The 17,815-nt window shown below is 40.9% G+C and overlaps 1 protein-coding gene and 1 non-coding gene across 2 annotated transcripts in view; both read left to right on the plus strand.

Moving 5' to 3' along the window:
- Window positions 1-372: 372 nt before the first annotated feature.
- The window catches only part of LOC115933765 (POTE ankyrin domain family member H-like), a 37,480-nt gene continuing 20,037 nt past the window's right edge, over window positions 373-17,815 (plus strand). Inside the window, 6 exon segments of the mRNA XM_031008733.3 lie at window positions 373-3,030; window positions 7,691-7,805; window positions 7,965-8,138; window positions 10,918-11,024; window positions 12,330-12,467; window positions 14,930-15,000. Of these exon segments, the coding sequence (XP_030864593.3) occupies window positions 2,399-3,030; window positions 7,691-7,805; window positions 7,965-8,138; window positions 10,918-11,024; window positions 12,330-12,467; window positions 14,930-15,000 (1,237 nt within the window). The 5' untranslated portion in view covers window positions 373-2,398.
- Window positions 13,701-13,807, plus strand: LOC115933811 (U6 spliceosomal RNA). Its single transcript, XR_004069665.2, has one exon. It is a non-coding gene; the product is annotated as a U6 spliceosomal RNA (small nuclear RNA).

Raw genomic sequence — 17,815 nt, forward strand, 5'->3', positions numbered from 1 at the left:
ATTTCCCCAGCCTATCCTCACTCATGCCAAGCACCCCAGAATGTCCTTCCTGGTCCATCGCCCTGGTCATATTCCCCAGGGCAGCTCAGGGCTTTGTTCAGGGATTTCCTGTAGTCAGGTGCCTGACAAGTGTTGAGACGTGCAAGGCCACGTGGGCAGATGGGTAGGTGCTCTTTGGTGAGCACCCCCAGCAGGGCAGTCCCCCACCCAGGTGTCTGCCTGCTCCTGCTTGTGTTTGACTGTTAACAGCGCTTCATGCCAGGGCCACCAGCTCCCATCCCTCCTGTCAGGAAGGACACAGACAGCAAGTGCCTGGGGGGTAAGGCATTTGCCAGGTAACACAGGTGGCGAGTGCCGGAGCTGGGATTTGAACCCGGATCATGGCACTCTGTGTGGGGCAATGGAAGGTTTGAGGACGCCCATGTAGGAAAGAAGGGCAGCCTGGCCCCACTGAGCCCAGCTTCTCCCTGTGACCCTGGAGGAAACTACTCAGCCCCCAGCTGGGGAGAGAGTCCAGGAGGCCAGGCTTCCCCTTGCTTCCTGGCTCAGGGGATCACAGAGGGACAAGGAAATTTAGTGTGTGTGTCTTCTTTTTGTTTCATTCAAAATTTAATTTAGTATCAAGCAAGAGGAGCTTTAGTATCAAGCTCCTCATTTTAGTATCAAGCTCCTCATTTTAGTATCAAGCAAGGTAGCTTAACTCTGCATAAGACTTCATTACAAAATAGTACTTTTTTTTTTTCTTTGCACTTGTGATTGGCTTCCCCTCTACTTCTTTTGGTAAGAGTAGGTTGGTGTCCAGGCTCAGAATCCATTTTTCCTCCCACACCAAAGCACCTGTGGTTTGGGTGAAGCAGCCTGGAGCCTGGCTGCATAAAGCTTTGCAGCAGGAGGGTCCCGGTAGGAGGGTCGAGGTGCTACTTGCCCTGGTCCAGCTCAGAGGCCAACACCAGGGAGGCTCAGTGTCCTGTTCCCAGGATCTGCACATGGGGTTGCCTTTCTGCATCTCCCCATCAGAGTGGTAGGTGCTTCTCCAAGCCCCCTCATGCCGGCCTGGACACAGCGGTCTGCACCTTGACCCTATTGCATGCCAGTGGAGCAGAGCCCCCCAGGCCAGAAGCCCCACAGCTGTTGGCCCTGGCTTGGACGCTGGGCAGGGGGCACCGGGGCAGGGGCTGGCTGCAATCCTGTGGCCCCAAATGCTCCCTCGCTGATGGCTTCGTGTTCTGTTCTGGGTGCGGAGCAAAGAGGAGCAGGTGTCGAAGGCACCTCAGGCAGGCGCTGGGCTTAGTGGGCGTCTTGTGCTCCGTGATTTTGAGGCCATTTGCAGCCAGCTCCGCCAGCCCGAGCTCCGAGCTGCAGCTGCTGCCATGCACAACAGCACCACCATGAGTGTCCTGGGGGCTTTCTTCAGGAGAGGCTGTCAGCATCCTCAAGTTCCAGCTGCTTAACCCCAGTCCTCTTTCAAGAGGCTTTTTTTTTTTTTTCACCAGAGGCTTCTCAAATGGCCTGAAAGCTCAGCTGACTCCCACAAAGTTTGCTGGGAACACAGGGCTGCCAGTGACATTCCTGGCGCCAAGACTTAAGCACGCGGGTTGCACGCATCGGCCAGTGTCTGTGCCACGTGCACTGACGCCCCCTGAGATGTGCACGCCGCACGCGCACGCCGCACGCGCACGCCGCACGCGCGGCAGCGGCTTGGCTGGCTTGTAACGGCTTGCACGCGCACGCCGCACGCGCACGCCGCACGCGCATAACGGTTTGGCCGGCCTGTAACGGCTTGCACGCGCACGCCGCCCCCGCATAACCGTCAGACTGGCCTGTAACGGCTTGCAGGCGCACGCCGCACGCGCGTAATGGCTTGGCTGCCCTGTAATGGCTTGCACGCGCATGCTGCACGCGCGTTAACGGCTTGACTGCCCTGTAATGGCTTGCACGCGCATGCTGCACGCGCGTTAACGGCTTGACTGGCCTGTAGCAGCTTGGCTTGGCTTTGCATTCTTTGCTTGGCTCTGCGTTGGTCGCTTGGATTGACGTTTCCTCCTGGGATTGACGTTTCCTCTCTCGCGTTCCTTTGCTGGACTTGACCTTTTCTTTGCTGGGTTTGGCATTCCTTTGGGTGGGCTGGGTGTTTTCTTGGGGGGGGGTTGGCCCTTCCTGGGGTGGGCGTGGGGTCGCCCCCGGGGGGCGTGGGCTTTCCCCGGGTGGGTGTGGGTTTTCCTTGGGTGGGGTGGGGTGGGCTGTGCTGGGATCCCCTGCTGGGGTTGGCAGGTTTTGGCTGGGATTGACTTTTCTCTTCAAACAGATGGGAAACCCGGAGTTACCTGCTAGTTAGTGAAACTGGTTGGTAGACGTGATCTGCTGGCTACTACTGGTTTCTCCTGGCTGTAAAAAGCAGATGGTGGCTGAGGTTGATTCCATGCCGGCTGCCTCTTCTGTGAAGAAGCCATTTGGTCTCAGGAGCAAGATGGGCAAGTGGTGCTGCCACTGCTTCCCCTGCTGCAGGGGGAGCGGCAAGAGCAACGTGGGCACTTCTGGAGACCAGGACGACTCCACTATGAAGACACTTAGGAGCAAGATGGGCAAGTGGTGCCGCCACTGCTTCCCCTGCTGCAGGGGGAGTGGCAAGAGCAACGTGGGCACTTCTGGAGACCACGATGACTCCGCTATGAAGACACTCAGGAGCAAGATGGGCAAGTGGTGCTGCCACTGCTTCCCCTGCTGCAGGGGGAGCGGCAAGAGCAACGTGGGCACTTCTGGAGACCACGATGACTCCGCTGTGAAGACACTCAGGAGCAAGATGGGCAAGTGGTGCCGCCACTGCTTCCACTGCTGCAGGGGGAGCGGCAAGAGCAACGTGGGTGCTTGGGGAGACTACGATGACAGCGCCTTTATGGATCCCAGGTACCACGTCCATGGAGAAGATCTGGACAAGCTCCACAGAGCTGCCTGGTGGGGTAAAGTCCCCAGAAAGGATCTGATTGTCATGCTCAGGGACACTGACGTGAACAAGAGGGACAAGCAAAAGAGGTAACCAGGCCTGGGCTGGGAGGAGGTGGGACGTGGGAGGATGATGGGGACATACCCTCCTGGCGGGGGAGGAGGGGGACCTGGCTTTCTCGCCTCCGCAGGCCTCACACCACCCTGGATGTGGAAACCTCAGAGAGATCAGGGCACAGGCCCCTTTATGAACAGCAACACAAAAACAATAGCTGATTTCCAATCATAATTTCCCTCATAGAACACTAATAGACTGTTTTAAAGTGATTTAACTCGCAAAATTACCGATGCAGCAGAGTTTTTTAATCTACAGATTGTAAAATAATGTTCTATACATTATAGAAAAGTATATATTGAGAACTAAGAACGAAACCCCATAACACATCAACTTCAGGGCTAAATATTCTTCAAATAAAATCCAATATGGATTTTATATCAATGTACAGTATGTAAATATGTTCTTTACTGAGGAACCTTAGAAGGAAACTGAAATGGGAAGATGGTTCCTGTGCTTGAATAGGAAGATTGAATTTTCTTAAGATGTGAGCTTTTTGGCCGGGCGCGGTGGCTCACGCCTGTAATCCCAGCACTTTGGGAGTCCTAGGTGGGCAGATCACGAGGACAGGAGATCGAGACCATCCTGGCTAACACGGTGAAACCCCATCTCTACTAAAAAATACAAGAACAATTAGCCGGGCGTGGTGGCAGGTGCCTGTAGTCCCAGCTACTCAGGAGGCTGAGACAGGAGAATGGCGTGAACCTGGGAGATGGAGCTTGCAGTGAGCTGAGATAGCGCCACTGCACTCCAGCCTGGGAGACAGAGCGAGACTCCGTCTCAAAAAAAAAACAAAAAAACAAAAAAACAAAAAGATGTGAGCTTTTTTTATTTAGCACTTTTACCTAAGCCAAATAAAAATAGCAAAGTTTTAGCGTTTTTAAATTACACATGCTGTCTTTTATTATTGTGATAAACTAATTTTTTGTAACAGAATGGAAAAAGGCTTGCTTTTCCAGATATCAAAATGTGCATGTTATTTATTTCCACAAATTGTTTACTAACAGCTGAAAAGACATCAATGAATAGAACAGAATAGAAAATTTAGAAATACCCAAATATATGTAAGAATTTAGCACTTGATAATGGTGATGTTTTGTATTATTTAAAAAAGATGGATTGTTCATAATTCATTTTTGGAGAAAACTAGCTAGATTTTTATGTCACAGAAATAAGAGTATAGATTAAAAATTTTAAATATACAAAAAGAGAAACATACCAGAAGAAAACACAAATGCCTATTTATATATGCAGATATATATATATATACCTTTTTTTTTTTTGGATGGAGTCTCATTCTGTTGCCCAGGCTGGAGTGCAGTGGTGGGTTCTTGGCTCACTGCAGCCTTTGCCTCCTAGGTTCAAGCAATTCTCTGCTTCAGCCTACTGAATAGCTGGGATTACAGGTGTCTGCCACCACGCCTGGCTAATCGTTTTGCATTTTTAGTAGAGATGGGGTTTCACCATCTTGGCCAGGCTGGTCTTGAAATCCTGTCCTCGTGATCCACCCACCTTGGTCTCCCAAAGTGCTGGGGTTACAGGCGTGAGCCACTGTGCCTGGCTTATATATGCAGATATAATAAAATAAGCTCATTTTAAAATTGGGCAAAGGACTTTTTTGCATATCTACCAGTGACCTATGCACATAGGAAAAGATAGCGTTGCTGGTAGAAGAAGGAATATAAGTTAGAAGAGGAAAATGAAATACTGTTTTCTATTTAAGTTAGAAGAGGAATGAAAGGCCGGGTGCAGTGGCTTACGCCTGTTACCCCAGCACTTTAGGAGGCTGAGGCAAGTGGATCATGAAGTCAGGAGTTTGAGACCAGCCTGGCCAGTGTGGTGAAGTCCCATCTCTACTAAAAATACAAAAAATTAGCTGGGCATGGTGGCACGCACCTGTAATTCCAGCTACTCAGGAGGCTGAAGCAAGAGAATTGCTTGAAGCAGGGAGGTGGAGGTTGCAGTGAGCCGAGATCGTGCCACTACATTCCAGCCTGGGTGATAGAGTGAGACTCCATCTCAAAACAAAACAAAACAAAAATGAATGAAATACTGTTTTCTGTCCACAAAGTTTGTGAGGATGAAGAACAGTGGTACTTATGTAGTTGTTTAAAGTTTAAGTTGCTGCAGCTTTTCAAACAGACACTTTAGTGGTAAGAACCACATTTTAAAAATGTTATGCTTTTTACTCATCAATTCCCTTATACTGAAATATCTTTACCAAATAGATGTCTGTTTTTCTTAGTATTGATTAAAATAGCAGTGTATTTAGAAGAACCCATATAAAGATTTCATGAACAAATTTCAGTGCATCCATAGGATGGAATAATATGTAACTATTAAGGGTGTCAGTAGATACAGAGATATGTCGACGTGCAAAGATGTACTTTGCTATAACAAGTGAGAAAAAAGTCAGTTGGTTACACATATACACGAACAGAATCTGCTCGTGTTAGCTGAAAATCTGTAGAAAATACAATCAAACTTGTTTCTGGGGATTTGTAAGTGAAGTTTTTCCCTTTCTCTTATCTGTGATTTCTGCAATGAACATCTGAGGTTTTAGTTAAGGTTCATTAGTAATGAAATAATCCTTGGGAAGAGAAGGAATATGCTTCTTGCATAGATGCGAATAATTTATCACATTCTATTATTTATTTTTCTTTCTGTGGTTGGCTATGTTCCGTGAACTTTTACCCTCTTCAGAAGTAGAGGGGTCGTGTTTACCTGTTCCTGTAGATTTTATTATATATACATTTTATTACATAATTATCTTTTCATTATATATAGATTAACATGTAAAGTATGAATTATTTTAGTTGAGTTATATGTTTATGAAAATTAAAATAGCAAATAAAATGACTATTACTATTGGAAATGTATTGCCCTACTCTACAGGAGTTTTCTTTAAAAATACTGAACTCCCAAGCCGTGTTCATCCATTCTTTCAATCCATTTAGTCATCAGACATAAGCCAGACACCTGTTATGTGGCAGGCATATTCTGCTGTCTCTCAGGATCCTTCCAGCTTTGAAAACTTCATGTTTACCTGCTGGGCTTGAGCAAGCTGAGAGATTTAAAATTGGGGCATTAGGACTTAATCTCAATTGAAGCTTTTCCTCCCTCCTTTCAAACAGAAGCATTTCTGAAGGTAGAAAATAGTAAAAGACAAACCTTAACTACCCTTTTGAAAATTTACAAGTCTTGGATAAAGACTGTTTTAGTTGTTTTAAGAACTAAAATGTGGTACATAAACAGCATGGAATACTATGCAGCCGTAAAAGAAGGAACGAGAGCAGGTGCTTTGCAGGGACATGGATGGTGTTGAAAGCCATTATTCTTAGCAAACTAACATAGGAAGAGAAAACCAAATACTGCATGTTCTCACTTGCAGGTGGGAGCTAAATGATGAGAACACACAGATACCTAGAGGGAAGCAACACACACTGGGGCCTATCAGAGGGAGGAGGGTGGGAAGAGGGAAAGAAGCAGGAAATAGAACGAACGGGTACTGGGCTTAACACCTGGGTAATAATCTGTACAACCAACCCCTTTGGTGCACGTGTTTACCTATGTAACCAACCTGCACATCCGGCACATGTACCCCTGAATGTAAAAGTTGAAAAAAGCTCCACAAATAGTTTCATAAGTCCATTTTAAAAAGAGAACATTTATAACAGTCTTAAATCCTAATATGAATGATTGGAAATATCTGATGTAGATATATTGTATAAATCTAAGTATTGACAAAAATGAGCCCATGCTATTCATTTGAATTCCAAGTTTTCTTTGGCTTAAAGTTTATTGAAAACCAAAGTAAGAATTGGTTTATTTTAAAAATTTATTTTTGTTTTCACCTCAGCTTTCTTATTCCATGGTTCTTTTAAGAACTATAATTTATCTAAATGCTGGTCATCTGACTGGAACCGCCCCAGACCTGTTATAACATATTCTACTTAATGTAAGACACCAGGGATTGTATGATGCCCCATTATTTTATGTCTCAATAAGATAATTATTTAAATGCCGCCAATTTTAGTAAATCATGAATTGTAAGTGATATTTCAGTGGAGACAACATGGAGACAATGATCATCTCAGAATCACTAAAATACAATGTTACCTGTAATATTTAAAACACTCCTGAAAGTGTAGGTATAATTGTATCATCTCAATTCAAATGTTGTCTTTAGTGGTATTAGTAAAAATTATAATATCTAACAATTATTGAGCTGTTATTTGTGTTAGGAACTCTTTTATATCTTTTGTGCAGAGTCTCATTTAAGCATTAGAGTGGTTTCCTGTGAGAAAGCTACTATTTTCATTCCTATTTTATTGATGAGGAAACTGAGACCCCAAAAGGCTAAGCAACAGCTAGGAAGTGACAGAGCTTCAAGTAGGATTCCAGCCCAAGTTGAATGTCATCCAAGGGCTATGCTTTTTGTATTCATATAGGATGCTCTTTCATTAATACAGCGAGCAATGAGAGATGATAAATAGTGTGCTTTTTTCATGGGAAAGTTAAATGTTTTGAAGGCAGAGTAATAGCAGGCTATTCAGTGTTTGCAATTACATGAATCATTGCTATGGCTGTAGCTAGTGCACTACAATTTCCTAAAAAGTCTTGTCACTCTCACAGGACTGCTCTACATCTGGCCTCTGCCAATGGGAATTCAGAAGTAGTAAAACTCCTGCTGGACAGACGATGTCAACTTAATGTCCTTGACAACAAAAAGAGGACAGCTCTGACAAAGGTATGCAGTAGCCAACTATATCAGCATGAGGTGGGTTTGATTTCAATACATAGCATAAAAATGAGTTTTCTGCTTTAAATATAACTAGGTGGTGAAAGCTGTGGAATGTTATTTTGAATTCCTAGGATTTGTAATTTGTTTTTGGTCTAATACTGACAGGCCGTACAATGCCAGGAAGATGAATGTGCGTTAATGTTGCTGGAACATGGCACTGATCCAAATATTCCAGATGAGTATGGAAATACCACTCTACACTACGCTGTCTACAATGAAGATAAATTAATGGCCAAAGCACTGCTCTTATACGGTGCTGATATCGAATCAAAAAACAAGGTATAGATCTACCAATTTTATCTTCAAAATACTGAAATGCATTCATTTTAACATCGATGTGTGTAAGGGCCAGTCTTCCGTATTTGGAAGCTCAAGCATAACCTGAATGAAAATATTTTGAAATGACCTAATTATCTAAGACTTAATTTTAAATATTGTTACTTTCAAAGAAGCATTAGAGGGTACAGTTTTTTTTTTTTAAATGCACTTCTGGTAAATACTTTTGTTGAAAACACTGAATTTGTAAAAGGTAATACTTACTATTTTTCAATTTTTCCCTCCTAGGATTTTTTTCCCCTAATGAATGTAAAATGGCAAAATTTGCCCTGAAATAGGTTTTACATGAAAACTCCAAGAAAAGTTAAACATGTTTCAGTGAATAGAGATCCTGCTCCTTTGGCAAGTTCCTAAAAAACAGTAGTAGTTACGAGGTGATGCGCCTCTCACTGGCAAGGCTTAAGATATTTCTGATTGCTCATGAGGCAGAAGTGGAAAGGGAAAAAGATAGCAATCAGAAATATCAAGGCCAATTTGGAAATTAGGTAATAGAGGGAAAAGACCACGAGGAAGTTGTGTGTGTGTGTGTTGTTGTTGTTGTTGATTGATTTGTTTCCTTTGTATGGTGAGACAAGGTTCTCTTCAATTTTAGAGAATGACAGTTTTCAGTTTGGGAGAGGGAGTTAGTGGGTTGTAAACTGCCTAGAGATCAATTTTAGGAGGCCTCTGAGGAACCAGATTGGCAGTGAATAGGTGGTAATGTAAGGGGAAACCCTTGAGCAGAGGGAATATCAAGTAATTAACTGACTTAGTGTCCTATTCTGGTAGAAATGGCCAATTAGAGTCTCAGCTCTGCTTTCAAATCTAGAGTGTCTGGATGGGAAGGTAGAAGATAAATAAGTAACAAGATCAAGTTGGATTTTGAGTTGACTAGACCCTGTTCTTCTCTTACTGGGGAAAATCATGTGGTGTTTTCAGCAAATGGGTCTCTCTCCTACTCCTTACTCTTTTTGGCCAGATCTTCAAATGAGAAAGGGAATTGGTCATATGGGTGAGAAATGAGACTGAAATAATTGTCTGTTGCACTAGCTTTCAGCTAGAATTGTGCATCCCAGTAACCTGAGGAAAATTTTTAAATAATCAACAAGTCTAGGCTTTTTCTGAATATTTTGATACAGTAAGTCTAATAATGCCTGAATATGTATATTTGAAAATGTTTCCTTGAAGCCAGGCATGGTGACGCATGGCTGTAGTCCCAGCTGCTAGGGAGGCTGAGGTGGGAGGATTGCTTGAGCTCAGGAGTTCGAGTCTAGCCTGGTCAACATAATGAGACCCTGTCTCTAACAACAACAGCAACAACAATTTTCTCAAAATCTGGATACACTCCTGCTTAAGAACCACTCAATACATAAAAGTAATATGTAAATTCTTATGTCTCAGAAACTTAAGGTATCTCTAGAAGAGTTGGAGTTGGATATGTGCTGATTTCTTTAAATCTTTCCAATAACATTAATCTGACTTTTTTTTTTTTTTTCCCCGAGATGGGGTCTCACTCTGTTTCCCAGGCTGGAGTGCAGTGGTGTGATCACAGCTCACTGCAGCCTCGACCTCCCCAAGCTCAGATGGTCCTCTAATCTCAGTTTTTTTTTTTTTTTTTTTTAGTGGAGATGAGGTTTTGCCATGTTTCTCAGGCTGGTCTTGAACTCCTGGGCTCAAGCGATTCACCCACCTCAGCCTCCCAAAATGCTAGGATTACAGGTGTGAGCCACCATTCTTGGCCTAGTCTGACTTTTATCTCTGTGGTTGAGACATTAAAATGAATATTATTGGTAGTATGTATCAGCTTACAGAATAATATCTTTTCCTTCCTACCATCAGTTATTCACTGCCATTCAGAAGGTCTTTAGAAATTTGCTGTGAGTAGTCTTTCAATAAGTAGAGGATGGCCATCTCAGGATTTTGTGTCTCTTTGTTCAGTCATTCAAGTGGTTAGGTCAGTAAGTCGTTAAGAGCAGAGTTTTCTCAATTAGAATTGTAGCAAATTCTAAACTGTTTTTTTTGTCAATTGATGCTGTATTATGGACTATCCAGTGTGTCTCTTAAGTATGTAGAGCTTTGGCATAATCAGCATGGCAGTTTCAAACACTAAAAACCGTGGAGTTATTAAGAATACAGATAGGAATTCTGTTAATTTAGTTTCAGTAGTCCTATGAACTGATGATTTAGTTAACAATCTGGGAAAATTAAATACAAATAGATTTTAAATAAATAAATGTTGGAAAATTTTTTCAAATGGGCAGTATGAGTTTTAATAGCAATTTTTGTTGCTTGTTGGAGGTTGAACTTTTGGTAAAACATGAAACTAAAGAAATACTTTACATGCAGATTCTTGCTTTATACACAATTTGTCTTAGGGTTGAGGATATAGAGACAAAAGATACAGCCCCTGCCCTCAAGGAGCTTTTTGTTTAGATGGGAAAAATATTATCATCCAATAACACCATGCCAAATGCTGAGTTAGAAGCAAAGAGCCTTGGAAGCAGTTAATGTTTAAAGTGAGTTTTTGAGATGATTAGAGTTACTGTGGTGAGGCAGAGAAGGGGTGTTTTCCAAGGGAAGGAGCAGCATGTGGGAAAGCACAGAAGAGTGAGAAGGAAGTGACTACATTTTATTTACTTTCTATGCGTGTAAGTCCATAAGATCTTATATAAAGTTTCCACTTCGGTTGAGGAATATGTACTTTTTTGAATTACATAGGTTTTTGCTTTATATTGTTTTACAGCATGGCCTCACACCACTGTTACTTGGTGTACATGAGCAAAAACAGCAAGTGGTGAAATTTTTAATCAAGAAAAAAGCAAATTTAAATGCACTGGATAGATATGGAAGGTATAGTTCTTTCTTTTAATCTGTGTGTTCTAGATGGATAGCAGTCACTCAAGTCATAAATATTGATAAGATTAATGTATACTTACTGGCATATAGTGATCAGTATCAACACAAATCAGTTAGGTAGAAAAACAATTACTTGGACTGGGCAAGATAAAGAACAGTTTTAGTAGGATTCATCTTCTCTTATTATATTGACTGATGTTATTTGTTATGTGACGTTTTTGGTTACATGATCTTATGTTAGCTTATAGGATTTCATATTAATTTTAAGAAGTTTGAACTTTAACTTTTAGTTTACTTTATGACTGAGTATTGAACTTCTTAACCCTTTCTAATAGTTTTTAACCTCTGTGTCTTACATGCTTTTCCACTAAATATGCTGTATTAAACATAAATAGGGGTTGAAAATCCTTTTGTCTTTTCAATGACTCTACTTTAAGTTCCTTTCTTTGAAGAATATTAATGTTAGCTTATCCCTACATGACAATTAATTGCTGTTCCCACATACTGTGGGTTCAACAGCTTTTTTCCTTTTTTATTTCCAGTGTATTTTTTATTTTTATTTTTAATTGGTATGGAGAGAGGGAGTCAAGATAGTTTTAAGTGGATACACTTTTCCTTTGATGAAGGCAAGATGTAGGTGGGTGATAAAGAGTAAAGAGCTAGGCTTTGGATTCACACAAGACTGGGTTAATTCCTAACTTACTTGCTAGGTGTGTGACCTTGGGGACGTTATTTACCACCAGATATCTTGTCATATATGAAAAGTAGGAGAATATATCCTTCAAAGTTGGCTGTGCATAAGTAAGAAAGATACATGTGGCATTTAATTCAGTGCCTAGCACATGGTTATTGGCACCATTAACTGAAACTCCTGTGACTACTATTCTTACCATTATTAATATTACTGCTTTCAGCATGCAGAGAGCTCTTATTTCTCTTACCCCCTAGCTGATTTTCTATTACAGCGTATCAGTCTAGGGAAGCTGTGACGAACTCTTCACTTAAATCTTTGTCCACTTCAGATAAGTGGCCCTAACATTGTTTCTTGCCCATCAAAGGACTTTAAATTAGTAGCTTCTGCTATGCAATACCCCACTGAGATAAGAGGTTTTTTTTTGGTCCCTTTCTTTTAACCTTTGTGGTATTTTAGAAAGATGAACACTTGAGAACTCAAGATGCTTGTCTTTTAGTGCATGTAAATGTTTGATTCTGCACGGACAGGCAAGGTGTTACATTGGTAAAGTATATCAAATTAGCTTTAAAAATAACTTATTACAGTTCCTATCTCTGTCATTTTAGAACTGCTCTCATACTTGCTGTATGTTGTGGATCAGCAAGTATAGTCAGCCTTCTACTTGAGCAAAATATTGATGTATCTTCTCAAGATCTATCTGGACAGATGGCCAGAGAGTATGCTGTTTCTAGTCATCATCATGTGTAAGTGTTTACATTAAAAGGCTAGTTAATGCTAAATTGAGGTTTAAAATAATTATAACAGTTGCATCTTACATATCAGGTGAGATGTCATAGTTTGGTTCAGGTAGTTTTAGAGTGGCAGTGAGTTAGTCCCCTGCATCAGCCAGAAATCAGACAAAAAGCAAGACAAGTTAGAAGTACCAATGGGTGCAGGATTCTTTATCTCAGGACTTTTAAGACCTTTATCCTTAGAGATCCCAGCATTGTTCATTTGATCCAAGCATAACACCTATGTAGGGATAAAAAATAGTGTCACATCTTTAATTTTTCTGATTAGTTATTTGAGTCTTGAAATGTCCAGTTTAGCAGAAAGTCTTGTACTGTTTTCTGGGGACTATGTCCTACATACTCCCTGAATTTTTGAAGGACCGAAGGAGTTCACTAAATCCAAGGAAGACAGTCCCTTTTATCAAGTCAGAAGGAGGAGGAAAAAAAAAGGACATTGCAATCATTCTGTTGTTTCCATTGATTCTGTTGCTGCATTGTTGCCACTCAAACTGGTCCTGCTGTCTTAAGATGAATTGGTAGATTCAGATCCCTCAAGTCTTCATGGTGATTCATACAGTGACTTTGATGTTTTTTAGTTCCCATACCTGTGCTTATATGCCATTGTTCCCAGAGCACCAGCCCCCTGCTCTTGCCACTGGGCATCCTGACTTTATCCGCACACAAAGTGAGCAAATTGACGCTTCCCCACATATTCAGAACCTAATGTGGAACCCACATCTTAGCCAGGAATTAGCTGAGACCTTCATGGTAAGAGATCCTTTGAGGCTGTTGTTGATCTTTTCTCTAGCAGATATTAGGTGGGCTTGTTCTAAAGGGTGAGAGGGGTTCAAATAATGTGGCAGAACGAGATCAGTGTTTGTTTGTTTCCTCTTTGCTACCAGATTTGTACTGTGAGGCACCTTTATATCCTGTATAGAACCTTGGGCAGTAGAAAGTCCCATATGAACCTTCCCCTGAGCAGTGGCTCCCAGCTGTGGTTGGCCCCTTCAGTGATCTGATTTACATGATAATGAAAATCGTTCAAGCTACTTCCATCTCTAGCTCAAGATTTTAAAATATTTTCAAATTCTAGCTCACAGGAAGCCATTGAAGAGAATTCTCAGTATCTCAAGTAGGTTAGTTGGACTTAACAGAGCGAAGCCTTGTCCATGACTCATCACTAGTCATGTGTAAAAGTAGGGCTTTGTGCCTGCTTCGGCGGCACATATCCTAAAATTGGAACAATATGGAGAAAGTTAGCATGGCTTCTGCATAAGGAGGCAGCACAAATCTTTGAAGCATTCCATATTTTGTGCAGTCACTGGAAGGTCATTTGACTATTTGCTGACTAGCTCTAAGGAAATAGTGTGAATCAGAGCAAAATGGGTGCCACCCAAATATTGAAATTGTGATTTGCGCTGCAAAAATAGTCATGTAAGATGGTCTATGAGATGACTTTGAGCTGAATAATGTGTTCAGTGCAAAATATATTGTTAGTATGTATGTTGAAAATTAGAGAAAGTCAACTTGCAACTTCTTCATGGAAACTAAAAAAAATAAAAGTAGAGTTTTGGTCTCCCATGTCAGCTGGAATTGAACATCAATATAAAGCATTATCCTAACAAACATCTGCTGGCTGAGAGTTTGAGTCTGTAGAGAAGGATCGTTGGTCCAAACCAGGTCTTAACATCCATTGGTTTTTCTGCCCTTGGCGTGATTGATCAACTCCGTAGTAGTGGACAATCACATTATCTACTTTAATGAGATATTTATGAATAAATTTAGTTACAAAGTATGACATAGTTGAGATGCACTGAATTATAAGCCATAAGGAGTAGGACAACTAAGAAGCAAAATTAGGACTTAATAATATTTTCTGAAAACTACAACATTTGTATATTAGAACCTATGAACAAAATACGCATTGGGTTTTATTTGGGATTCCAAGATAATTTTAGTCATAAAGTTTAGGAACAGATTATTCCATTGCTTTACTATTTTTCTCAGCATTTAAAAAATGTTATCTCGTTAAATCTTTATAACAACCTAGTGAAATAAGGCAGCAAAGTCCTCACTTTGTTGAAGAAGACATTGAGCCTAAGAGAAGCAAGTTGTCCAAGAACAAATAGCTGTTCATTATGGAGCTAGGACTTAATGCAGAGTTCGGACACTTTCTATTATATCAGGTTAATGCGAGCTAATTTACTGGGTCACAGTGCCCTTGATTTATGAGTATTTCACCTTACATGTTTTTCTTCTTTAATTAGAAGCTTTAAGAGAAGTTTGTAGAATGTACTCATAAGTGGACGGGATAATACTGTTGGGTTCTGATATTCTGATATTGTTTGAAATATGCTTAAGAATTTTACATTTGGTAAGTATTTTTTATATCAGTAGTAAAATGGTAATTTGGTTTATTACATTTTTACACACAGAATTTGCCAGTTACTTTCTGACTACAAAGAAAAACAGATGTTAAAAATCTCTTCTGAAAACAGCAATCCAGGTAAGACTTGTGTTAGTGAATTACTTTAGGTTAGTTGTCCCCAATCTTTTTGGCACCAGGGACCAGTTTTGTGGAAGACAATCTTTCCATGGGCTGGGGATGGTTTCAGGATTATTCAGTCACATTATACTTATTGTGCTACTTTATATTATTATTACATTGTAATATATAATGAAATAATTATACAACTTACCATAATGTGGAATCAGTGGAAGCTCTGAGCTTGTTTCCCTGCAACTAGATGGTCCCTTCTGGGGGCAAAGGGAGACAGTGACAGATCATCAGGCATTAGATTCTCATATGAAGCACACAACCTAGATCCCTCAGATCGGCAGTTCACAACAGGTTTCATGCTCCAATGAGTATCTAATGCTATCACTGATCTGCCTGGAGGCAGAGTTCAGGCGGTAATATGAGCCATGGTGTGTGGCTGTAAGTACAGGTGAAGCTTCCCTGGCTTGCCTACTACTCACCTCCTCCTGTGTGGTGTGGTTCATGATAGTCCATGGACTGGTACGAGTGTGTGGCCTGGGAGTTGAGGACCCCTGCTCTGGGTGGTTCTACCATAGATAAAAGAGTAAAAGTAAGGAGTTTTTGATCACAGAAGAACACTGAAGCACAAGTCATGTTACATATGCTTGTCCCAACAAAGTATCACTATGACTGACTTCATTCCTCCTCATTTGAAGTTGGAAAGAGATACATTTATTTTGTTGGAACAAGATGTGTTCTTCTACCTGCTGGCTAATTGTCATGATAACAGTAATTTTGTTAGAACAGGATGCTCTGCTACCATTTGCCAAAAGATCGTCATAATAAATGTACAAATTGCCCAACTCTAGGCTCAGCAGATTATAATAAGAGCAGAAAAATGTTTCACACTAACAAAAATGCTAGTATGCTACCTGGTTGTGGACATCTAATACATTGTATAGTCCAAACTGTATGAGGACACCTTTAATTTAGCCGTCTATTTATCAAAGACCTTCTGTAAGTTAGGTTTTATAAGTTGCAGGAGACAAAGATGGAATAGATGTGGTTTTGATCTTTAAGGTGCTCATAATAGAGCTGTCTCTATTTCATTTCTGTGCTTTTTCAATGGAATTTACAAAGAAAACATTTCTATTTATGTTTTCACCTGTCCACTTAACAAATAACTATCAAATGTCTTTTAGATACTAACCATTCTTCTAATGCTAAAGAACACAATTAAAAAGGCAGACAGGAGCTTATTATCATTGTCATTTTCATTATTTTACTACTTTATTCAGTGCTTACTGTGTGCTAGATGCCCACTGGAAGCTTATAATTATGATTTATTATATATTGATTATGTGCCAGACATATGTGATGAGGAATGAAGGTTTTGGAAAAATGTAGGTATGATTTAAGGTAAGCATGCAGAGAGAGAAGAATTTTTCTAGGTAAAGAAGCAGAAGAAGAATGTTTGGCAGAAGGAACATGTAGTGAGATTGTGTGTTTGCCAGCAGGAACATCTAATGAGATTGCCTGTTTGGCAGAAAGAGCAGCAAGTGCAAAAGACAAGATGCTTGAGTGGACTTTGCAGGGTTTCTGAGCAGTTCACTTTTGCTAGTACCAAAAGTGTGAGATACCAGAGGTTGGGAAAGAGGTGAATACTTAGCTGAGGCAAGTTTATGATAGACTTTTTAATACTATAGAAATGAGTAGGTCTTATCCTGTGGGCCATGGGAAATTTACCAGGTAGAATGCTTTGGACTGCAAATACTAGATGAGCAGCGGCTAAAACAGTAGGAACCAGAATTGTTTTTTTGTTCATTGATATCCTAGGATCCCACCTGTCCCTCTTTCAGCTGTGGTGTTGGCAGTGTTTTATTCACGTCTCCTTTCATGGTTGGCTAGTCCCCAGCAGCTCCAAACATCATGTTCTCACAACACAACATCACAAGGGCTGCTTTTCTTCACATTTGTCTTTTAAACAGGGAGAAAACTTAGAAGCATGCAAGGGGCTTCCTGTAACATTTCGCTGGCTGGGTCACACCACATGCTCATTCCCAAACCAGGCACTGGGAAGGCAAATACCTGATTAGCTTAGAATAAACATTTCTCTTTCTGAGGCTGAGGAGGGGGATTGGGATAATAAATATCCCAATAGACTTGTGTTTCTTCTGCAAGAAAGAATGAGGAATGGCTATTGATAGGGAGGCAACAATGTGTGCTGCAGGGGCTCATTGGAGAAATTTGTGCAGGGGAGTCACCAGATTAAATTTGAGTATTAAGGCATTCTGGTTATGGTGTAATATGGGTTAGCAAGCTTTTTCTGTATAGGACGAGGTGGGAAATATTTTAGACTATGTGGTCTCTGTCACGTCTACTTAACCCTGCTGTTGTCTGCTGTTGTAGTGTGAAAGCCACCATGATTATACGTAAGCAAACAGGCATGACTGAGTTCCTATAAAACTTTATTTACAAAGCCATAAGGCAGATTGGATTTGGCCTGTGGCCTATAGTTTCCTGGGATTGATGGAAGATAACCATGTAAAGAAACCAGGAGACAAAGGAAGCTTTTGCAGTAGTCAGCTATAGTTTCCATGTCACACATCCTTGGACTAGTATCAATGTATTATAAGGTTTTCACCCGTCCATGGTGAAATAAATGACGTTAGGAATCTCAGTTACTCATTTTAATATGTTAGCCTTCGTTATGCCTTTTTCATTTGTATTGCTTAATTTTTTTCATGTAAGAAATAACATTAAGAGTTGGCAGTTTTCTTTTAAATAAAAGCCATTTTGTAAATGTTTGTGTTCCCGGTGGCAGTGGGAATATAAAACGGAG

This window comes from Gorilla gorilla, chromosome 11 (genome assembly GCF_029281585.2).
Source record: "Gorilla gorilla gorilla isolate KB3781 chromosome 11, NHGRI_mGorGor1-v2.1_pri, whole genome shotgun sequence".
Taxonomy (NCBI): domain Eukaryota; kingdom Metazoa; phylum Chordata; class Mammalia; order Primates; family Hominidae; genus Gorilla; species Gorilla gorilla.